This window comes from Alligator sinensis, unplaced genomic scaffold (genome assembly GCF_000455745.1).
Source record: "Alligator sinensis unplaced genomic scaffold, ASM45574v1 scaffold550_1, whole genome shotgun sequence".
In the NCBI taxonomy this organism is placed as follows: domain Eukaryota; kingdom Metazoa; phylum Chordata; order Crocodylia; family Alligatoridae; genus Alligator; species Alligator sinensis.
The window spans coordinates 603,141-612,749 of NW_005841980.1; the positions used below are offsets into that span (position 1 = coordinate 603,141).

The following is a 9,609-nucleotide window of genomic DNA, read 5'->3' on the forward strand; positions in this document are numbered from 1 at the left end:
CGCGCCCGCCTCCACCTCCGCCTCCCACTGCAGGAGCCAGCTGCTGCCGCCCGGCTCCGGCGCGGGGACATCTCCCACCTCCTCCCGCGTCGCAGCGCCGGACCGCTCCCGCAGCCTGCCCGCCTCTCCCCTCCGGGCACGGGTTGCAAAGCGCAGGGGGTTGAGAGCTGGGGGGAAGCGGGCAGGTGTGGAGGAAAGGGGCACCGGGCGCTACCGAGCGTGGGGCGAGGGACACGGCCTCCAACGCCAGCCTTGAGGCTGCAAGGGAGAGAGTTGGGGGAAGTAACCCCGGGTGGGACCCGAGTCACTCGCCCCGTCAACCTCCGCGATACGGGTGAGCGGGCACCGTGGAACTAGGGGCCACAGCAAATCTGACGTATAACAGATTCAAAGTCAGACCGTGCAGATGTGGCTCACCTGCCAACCTGTGGGCCTTTCTAGGTGACCTGCCAGCAGCCCCGAGGGTGATCCTGGAGTTATTGGCGTCCTAGTTTTGGGCCCAGCTTTCACGGTGCTTTCGAGGGCCCTCGAGGAGGTCGTGGTCACGTGCGGCTGGAGAACTCCTGTTTGAGTCTCAACTCAGCCACAGACCCCGTGTCTCCTTGGCGGGGAGGGGAGAAGAAAAATCCCTCATGACCAGAGGTGCTGAGGGATGCAGAGAAGGATGCCACAGGGTTTTCAAAAGCAAGGAGCAGCCGAGTTCTCCTTGTTTGGGAAAATCCTGCTCGGCCCCCGTTTGCATCCTCGGGGTCTAAACCCCTTTTTACAAACCTGGACCTTCTCTTCTCCCAATGTTCAGGTCGCTTCCTGCACCGGGTGGAGGATGCTTCCCTGAGGCGGGGTGTGGATACAGTCCATTAGCAATTACAGAGCAGTCCACATGCCTAAACCCACACCAACATTTGCCTTTAACTCTTTATATTTAGGGAGTAGGGTAGGTAGAAACTCTGATTTTTTTTCACTTCAAAAATTTTTTTAAAAGCAGCCACGTGTTTTCCGTGCTATAATGCAAAAATCTTGTCTTTCCCCTACAGCAGAGTGGATGCATTTCTCCGAGGCCCTAAAATATCACTCCCCTCTTGTCTCTTTTGCCTTTTCCTCTGAGAAATATGAACTTCTCATACGTCTCAGAGAGCTCTCACCCCACCCAAAAATTCCCACTGAAGTCATCAACTTCATAGACACTCGGGCTGGAAGGGACCTTACAAGATTGTTAGGTCCCAAAGGGCAGGAAGGCAGCTGAGGTCAAAGGATCCCACCAAGACAAGCGTCCAAAGGTTTCTGATGTAGCGCATGGCGGTTTCAGCCGACCACCGGCCTGCGGGATCGGTGCCCCGGCTGAAGCCACTTCCCTGCTATTAAATGCAGGAGAACAACTGGCGAGATGACACGATTCATCTCACCAGCCTGCTTTCCCCCCTTCGATTCCCCCCTCTCCAGCCAAAAAGCGTGTTTGTTTTAAACAGCGGGATTTGGGCAACTTGGAAGGAAAGAGGATCCACAAATAAAAGGGACTGCTTCTTCTGAAATCTAATTCATCTAACAGCTGCCGTGGTAGCAGAGAGACTGAGATAACCATTCGCGGCATAGAAAATGCCCGTGATGAATTCTTAGGGGATCGTCATTGTACCGCTGGCTGCCTGGCTTGGCTTTGATTTGAATGAACAGAGGCCAGCAGAGGACGGCAAACGAAATAAAGAAACAAATGGTCGATCAACAAAGCTTCTCTTCCCCCTCCTCTTTCCAAAGCACAAATTCAATTTTCAGTCCTGGCCTCATAGAGACACCAATCTCCTGCATGTCCAAAACCCCTGCCGGCAAGAAGGGTTGCTCGGACTTGGCCAGGAGCGTGGGCTGAGACTCCGCATCGTAACCGTGCGCTGAGCAATGCAACGCACGCCGCCTGGATTTTGCTCCGGATGTTACGTTCGCACGCGTTTGCTCAGCTTCGCGGTGCTTCGCATCTAGATTTGCCACGCAGGAATTTCTAAAATATCCGTAAGTACGTTGCCTCCTAACATCCTCTCCCTCCACCCCAAACAGGCGATAGCCGGAGGAGGGGAGGGGAAGAGAAGAAGTCAGGAGTCTGATTAATCCCCCCCAAAAAGAAAAAGCATTACCCCTACATCATATCAAACAGCCGTATCTTCTGCTGGGATAATTTCACTGACTTCCGGAAAGTTATGTCAAGAAAGGATTTCACTCCAAGGCTTTTGGATTTCTTTTTTAGTTGTTGTTTCCAAGCTCTCACCTGAAGCCTCATGACTGTTGCCTTCCTCCTGCTGATCGTGTCACTGAACTCGTACTAATAACTAAAAAAACAGGTTTTTATTTTTATCTCATCCAGTTTAGCTACTGGGAAACGCAAGCTCTAGATGGCACGGGAGCAAATAAGTTTCTGAGCGAGCTCAAGCCAAAGCGAGGAGGCAGCCTGACCCTCAGGACACGTCTTGGTATAAAAGAGTGGTGAACTGAAGTCACCGATTTCTCCAATGAGATATAAAAGGGGGAAATGCAACGCAGTACAAAGATTAAACTACAAGCACCGCGTGCTTCCCAAATGTAGCCACCATGCCCCAAACGAAGCCCCAGTCTAGGGGAGCCGTGAAATGTAGCCTCCGCCTCAAAACCGATGCTCGGCCACGTGAACCGTGCCACAAATGCCGCGACATCGTTTAATGTTACGGGGTCAGTGACAGCGACAGCTGGTGCCGCCAACCCCGAGTGTTTCGACGTGCTGGTTAAGGCAGACCGCGGTGCTGCGGCTGCCTGCTGAGACTCGCTGGGACGTTAAATTGGTCTAGATTTTGTCACGCTGACCACACACACGGCGCTTTGCTGCTGCAAGCGGGGAGCTAAGGTTCACTCCTTTTGAAGTTAAGAAATAACCCAGCCTTTCCCTCTGCTTCTGGTTCTAAACAGACACTACATCTGCTTTGCCACCCCCAGACATTCCCAAATCATGAGCCAGGCCCACAAAAATAGTACGAACGGCTTAAAAAAATAAATAAATCACAAATTGTTAAAAAAAATAATCATCATCATCAACAAGAGGTTTTGCATCTCTGCTTTCTGACTGTTGAATCGTTGGGGGGACTGTTTTCAGCCATTCCTCCGGAAACAGGAGGGGTAGACACTTGACTTTTGTGTAGATAATCCACTTCATTTGATTTTTTTTTTTTTCCCAATGGTGTCATATAGTTAATCTCATTTAAAATATTTAAATAAAACCCAGTTCTAATGAAATGATTCGACTCCAGGAGCCCTTAAAGACCCACCCGACTGCTCAAGCCTCGTCATAGGATCACCAGTGTTGGTAGCACTTTGCATTGCTCCTGAATGTAATCGAGCGGAAGAATGAAATGACGGACAACCCACCGACCTGAGCCGAGGTATCCCACTGAGACTGCAAAATAGATGACCGTTCAAAAGACGTGCCCTGGAGAGTAACTACCCCCTAGTCATAACACCGCTTGCTGCAACCAGTGCAGGAGCTTCTTCCTCCCAGCTCGGTTTTGTATGGTTTGGGTTCAGCTGTTATATCACGAGCTATTATTGCGAGGATCAGCAAACCCAAGGCAGAATTTATTCTTGCTCATTCCAAATAAACCACGCGTCCACTCAATGCGAGTCAAAAATACCATGCGCTACAGTCAAGAACAACTCCTTCCCATCATTTTCTTGATGCTACCCTGAGCCTCTGCGGCTTGCTTTAAACGGTTATTCAAACATCGCAGAGATAGTATTGATCGGTGCCCTCAAATGGAATTGATTATTCAGCATGCCACTATTAAAATGTCCTCTCATTGCTTAAGCTTTTGCTTCGACATCCTAGAATGCTATTCTCTCAACGGCTCCTATACAGAAGCTGCCAGATTAAATCGGTGCTGAACACAACCAGGTCAGGCTTTGTGGGACTGCTCCGCATTAGATTTTGGCACCTGGAGGAAGCATGCACGTGAGACTGCACGTACCAGTTTATTTCCAGGAAGAGGGGAAAATGAAATTAAACCGCCGGCTGTCCAGTCCCCCTTGCTCAGCAGAGGACAAAAACCAAACACGTGTACGTCAGCTGCGACCACTGGAATTACGGAGCGTGCTTCGAATGCGCTGCCACCTCATTCCTTCTCGTTATCCTGATCGATACAGCGGTTTATCGGGGAAGAAAGCAATTATTACGCGGTAGTATGTAGACTGGCAACCACAGCAAATGTTCAGTGGTGCCAAATAGGGTTCTCTCTTGGTTTTACATCAATCCCTGGCTTCTAACAAAGCTACACTGGCTTACCTTGCTCCTTTGGCATTGCCAGCATGTAGTCAAGCCCTGCTTACGATCAAATATACAGGAGAGCATCTCGTTTTCAGTAATGCCTGGAGAAGGGGATATTAACTTCTGCCACTTCCAAACTTTAGATTTGATAGGAGAAATATTTCTGCAATCACGGTTTGCAAAACCTCCTCAACTGAGTCACATATGCAAATCCACCGTAGTCATGGGACTAGTCGTAGGTGCAAAACGAGCACGGTTTATTTAGTCCCTTGGGGATGACACTGGGAATGAATTTTAATTTTACAAACAGAAAGTGATTACTTACTACCATGAGCCCCTCTACAAAAAGTATGCACAAAAAGCACATTTTTACATCCTGCCCATCTGTTTCTTGTGTCATTTTTGTCTGGGTTTTCCCTTGGTTTTGATGAGTAGACGTGAGCATTCGGCTCAGCCCTGAGTATGGTTGTCATTAGTGTAGTTACCGCCTCAAGTTCACACCCACAATCAAGGCCCTACTGAGCTGGACACCATGCAGACACAGTTGATGGAAACCCCAAGGAGCTTGCAATCTCAACAGAAAGGAAGACTGGCTGTCCCCAATGCACGGACTAGGAACAGAGGCCCAGAGATTCAACGTGGCTGGCCCAGGGTTATACTGGGCCCGTGGCACATCCAGCTGCTTGACCAGAACAGAATAGCACCCAGGTCATCGGCCTTGCTAAGACGAGACCAACCGTCCCTTCTACAAGAGGAACTCTACCCTCCGAGTCGGGGCAGCACGACCGTCTGCCCCTCTACTCAAGCCCCTGCAAGAGCAGGCTCAGGAGGGATGTCCAGCCACGAGGCCATCCCTGGTCCCTTCTTCTTACCACCTGGGAAAACACTCTGCTCATTTCCCCGCTCCCGCCAGGACCCAGGCCCATTCCTCTCCATCAGTCCCTTGAGCATGGGTCCAAAGAGCAACAGCTGCACCCTGCACCCTACCCCAGGCCAAGCAGGCCAACCAAGGGGAAGATGCAGGCTGAAGAGGCTCCTAATCCCCCCTTCAACCAAGAAAGATAAAGGAACAATTGAACTCTGGGTTCAGTCCCAATCCAATTCAGTGCCCAGCTGATCTCAGCACTCAGGGCCCATTGCAGGATCTCAAGGCGCAGAAGCTGAGCATTAATCAAAGCAACGCCCTGCACCTCTGCGTCTCCTCGGACGAAACATTTGCTAAAGCCACCAGCGTGCAAACAGGACGCTCCTTGCACACTGCAGACAAGGCAGCCAAAGACAAGAGAGCAGGTTTCTTTGACACGTATGCATGCAAGTGTGGGACGTATGCATGCAAGTGTGGGTGTGTATTCACATTCGTGCATGTACGAATGCACACACACACACACACCCTCCGAGATCACTGAGTCTTCCAGTGCTGTTTTGCCAGACAGGCTGGTTTGCATTCCCCCCACAAATAGTCTCGAACATCAGTTAAACCACCATAAAAAATTTAAAAAATCAGAAGTAATTCATTCCACCCAAGTATCTTGTCATTCCCATGAAAGAAACAGCAAGGTCCAAATCAAAGCCCTGAAACTCGACTTAGGCTCTGCAGAGCCCAGCATGTCGGTGCCTCAGCTACATTAATTGTGATGGATGTGGAAATGCCATGTAATAATCTCACAATACTGAGAGGAAATTAATTTCATGAACACCGCGACCCGTCAGGGAGGTGAAGCTCTGGTAACAGTGGGTTACAGGACTTCCCTTTATGAATCGCCCTGTTCTTTTTAATGCAGGCCTATGGGGAAAAGGGAAGTAGTACGATAATTATAGATAAGCAGCCTTCCAGCAAACGCTGTAGAAGCAATGACAAGATGGTAGACATCTCTCCAAGTCCAAGCAACACAGCTCTCCAGCGGCTGTTGGCCAAAAAGAGATCAAAAGCATGCTAAAGAGGCAAAGAGCCCAGCTGACTTTTTCCCCAGATCCAGGGAACAATAAGTCTGAAAAAAAAAAGTCAGATACAGGTATAGACTGATGCCTTGTCTTCAAATGTTACTTTAAGCAATACTTGGTTGTAGGGCAGCTATTTGGTTCCTAGACACCAGTGCCCTAGCTGCCCTAGGGAAACCCCTCTGTAGGGCGGACTTGGATTCGGACCTTGCAGCTTGATTCGGATCAATCACAGCAGACTCCAGCCTGGGACGCGGCCCCGGAGATGGAGAATCTCAAGTTCCCTTCTCAAGGAAGGTGGTTGCTGTCTAACCTGTTCACCAGGGCACCCCAGGGGATGACAAGGTCCAACAGTCACAAACTCCTGCAAGACCGTTTCAGGCTGGACATAAGGAAAAACTTCTTTACTGTCCGAGCCCCCAAGGCCTGGAAGAGACCCCCCCCAAGAAGTGATGCAAGCACTGACTCTGGACGCTTTCAAGAAACATTTGGACATTTATCTGGCTGGGATCCTGTGACCCCAGCTGACTTCCTGCCCAGGGGGTAGGACCCGATGATCTTCCGAGGTCCCTTCCAGCCCGAATGTCTATGCAGTCAATGAAGGGACAAGCTGGAAGTCGTGCCAGCCACAATGGCAAAAGGAAGGAAAAGTGCAGTTGAGGCTCACATTTTGCCTCACTGCCTTCAGCTGCTTTCCCACCCTACATCAACAGCAATGGAAATACACAGATTAGATGAGAAACCTTTGTGTTGGGAGAGAGAGAAGGGTTAATAAAGCCACCTTAATGACACCGAAAAATGATGGGGGCCCAGCAGTATCCCATCCGAGACCCTGATCCTGCAATGCCTGGCACTGACGACTAGTCCCAATGTAATAAATTGCCCCTTTCTGCTAGGATGTAGTGTCTAATATGCATACAAAATGCTTATGTATGCTTCCCATATAAAACCCAGTTTCCTCAGGCTTATAATACAATACAATATCATATAATACTTTATATATAATATAGTTTATATATATTATATAAGATTATATTAATTCCAAGCATCCTCTCTACAACAACTTTTTTTCCACCATTCCACTGACTCCCTACCTGTCTCTATATACCTATAGGTACTCTGGCATTTACAAGCCAGTCTGAGCATTCATGGCTCACTACCTTTCCACAGAGCATGCACAGCGTTTCCTGCAGCGTACCAGTCTGATATACAAGCAATTCAGCCCCTTTGCACATCCCATCATTGCAACACGTTTCCAGCAACTCATCTGGCTGGAGCTGGTGTCACAGGGGGTGGAACTGGAAGTGATTTCTCGGCTGTCATCCACGGCAGATTTGCATTCGGTGACTGTACCTTTTAAATGCTCACACAAGTTTAAAAAAAAACCCAAAACCTATCACAGCAACAAGGGACTATTTCTAACTGAGCACATCTTCCTCTGTTGTCTCTGCTTCAGCTGCGATCGCCCCCGAATTACACTGATTTCCATTAACTGATCATTGCACACCCTGTTTTCATGAACACAAACAGAGAGCAACTGTTTCTAATTCCAAACTCACAGCCTCTACCCAGTTAACATTTGCCCATCGTTCAAGGCAAACTTCACATTGGGGGGGGAAAAAAAAAGAGAAGATTAAAAAGATCAGCTCTGTTCCTTACCTTTAGAAGCAGACTTCTCCTAAAGCCTGCAACTACTTTTACTTTGCTGGAAGTCTGCAAACTATTTTTAGCTTCCCCCAGGGTTGCCATACATGGAAAGCAGTCCCCTCCCTGCCATTGCTAATCTGCCTAACATAACAGCGGGACACCTGCTGCTAGTGAGTCATGTTTTGTGTGCTGCAAAGAGTGTGTGTGTGTGTGTGTGTATATATATATATATAGAGGCCAAACAAAGACAATGGCTTCTTTTCCTCTACCCCCTCCACACTGTTTGGGTCTTCCTCTTCTAGTAAAAAGCAAATCAGATCATTAAAGAAAAAAAAGGTCTGATTACATATACAATAAGACATGTGTAGCCCATTCTGTTTAGATTCATTGAGCCTTTATATGCAAATGAGCAGACTTATGTTTATGCATGTGTGTGCACATGAACATGAATGCAGGCATATATATGTACACACACACACACGTTTGTTTGTATGGACACTATTTCTCTGCACGCACACATATATACCCCCATGACCTTGGCCTTGCACGTTTGTGTAGCAGGTCTGAGCTCATTGAGCTTCAGGGCAAGTGCAAGCAAAAGCTAAAAGAGGGCACAAGGCATCACTCTAGACCAACTTAAGTGCAGAGGCCCATGCACGCTGCTCCCTCCCGGTTTAGCAAAAGGGGATAGGTTAATAGTAGCTATGTCGAATGGATCATGGATTTCCACTCTATCAGCAGCATGCGAGCAAGAAGCATGTGGACATCCTATCATAAGTCTGGCATTAGGCAGAAGTAACATTATAGCTGTACAGCAGTGCTGGTCTGAGCTCTCTTTTGTGTAGTAGGACTAGCCATTATTTGCAGATTATAAGGAGAATTCAAGTGATGCATGAAAACCTATGGGTAGTGCTACAACTCTGATTTCCTCACCCAAAGCCAAGAGCTCCAGAGCTGTATTCCACTCCCAAAATGAACTGGAGCTACAGCAAAACCCTACCCTGTTTGGAGCACAGCACTGAAAGAGGCCCCAGCTCCTTCCATTTGCAGACAACCCGTTGTCCAAAGGGTCCACCACGTTATCTGCTCTGGCCCCCATTGTGCTACCACCCTCTTTGCCTACAACATGTTCGTTCTCATAGCTTTTATCTTAACTCACCTTGACGCCCTTAAACCCTAGGGCCCGTGTGCTGTTCCTGTTGAAATCAATAGCAAAATTCCCACTGGCTTCAATGAGAACAGGACTGATGGGAGATGCTGCAGCCAGTCTCAAGCCCAAACCATGCATTAGTGTGTTTGGACCCCTGCCATTTGAGGCTGGCCCATATAGGCCTGCTCAAAATCACCTTGTGGAAAAGACTTATAACATTCAATAGGAAATGAAAGCCTCTCTGCTTCTTTTTCTGAACCATTCTCCAGGATTTAATAGAGACTCCCACCCCTCTGGAAAAATACTGAATGGTTCAAAACACCCCTATTGAAAGAGTCTCATTTCCCATTCCCGTTTCACTGATTTTCAGAAACTTTTTTTTTTGTTTTTTTTTATAGAACATCCTCAACTTCCAGACTATAAAGGGACTTTTCCAGAATTGGGTTTGTCCATCTTCAGTTGTGGACCCAGAGCAGAGAGGAGAGAAACCAAAGCCATGTTTCCAGGGTCAACTTGCTGCACTTAGTGGTGCCCTCAAGTCACTGTGTGGTGGTGCCAATTAGCCAGATGCAGTTCATTTTCACGTGGGCATGACCGAAGAAAA

At 48.3% G+C, this 9,609-nt stretch overlaps 1 protein-coding gene across 4 annotated transcripts in view; it reads right to left on the reverse strand.

Moving 5' to 3' along the window:
- Positions 1 to 7,975, reverse strand: part of SGCD (sarcoglycan delta) — a 405,818-nt gene extending 397,843 nt beyond the window's left edge. For 2 of the 4 annotated variants that reach the window (XM_025200975.1, XM_025200971.1), the window contains exon 1: positions 7,868 to 7,914. Coding sequence is in view for 1 of the 4 variants with exons in the window: in XM_025200974.1 (XP_025056759.1) it covers positions 7,868 to 7,957 (90 nt within the window). In the remaining 3 variants the exon portion in view is untranslated. Of the gene's footprint in view, positions 1 to 7,867 lie in introns of all 4 variants that reach the window. The other 2 variants (XM_006021126.2, XM_025200974.1) reach the window with 2 other exon arrangements.
- Positions 7,976 to 9,609: the final 1,634 nt, after the last annotated feature.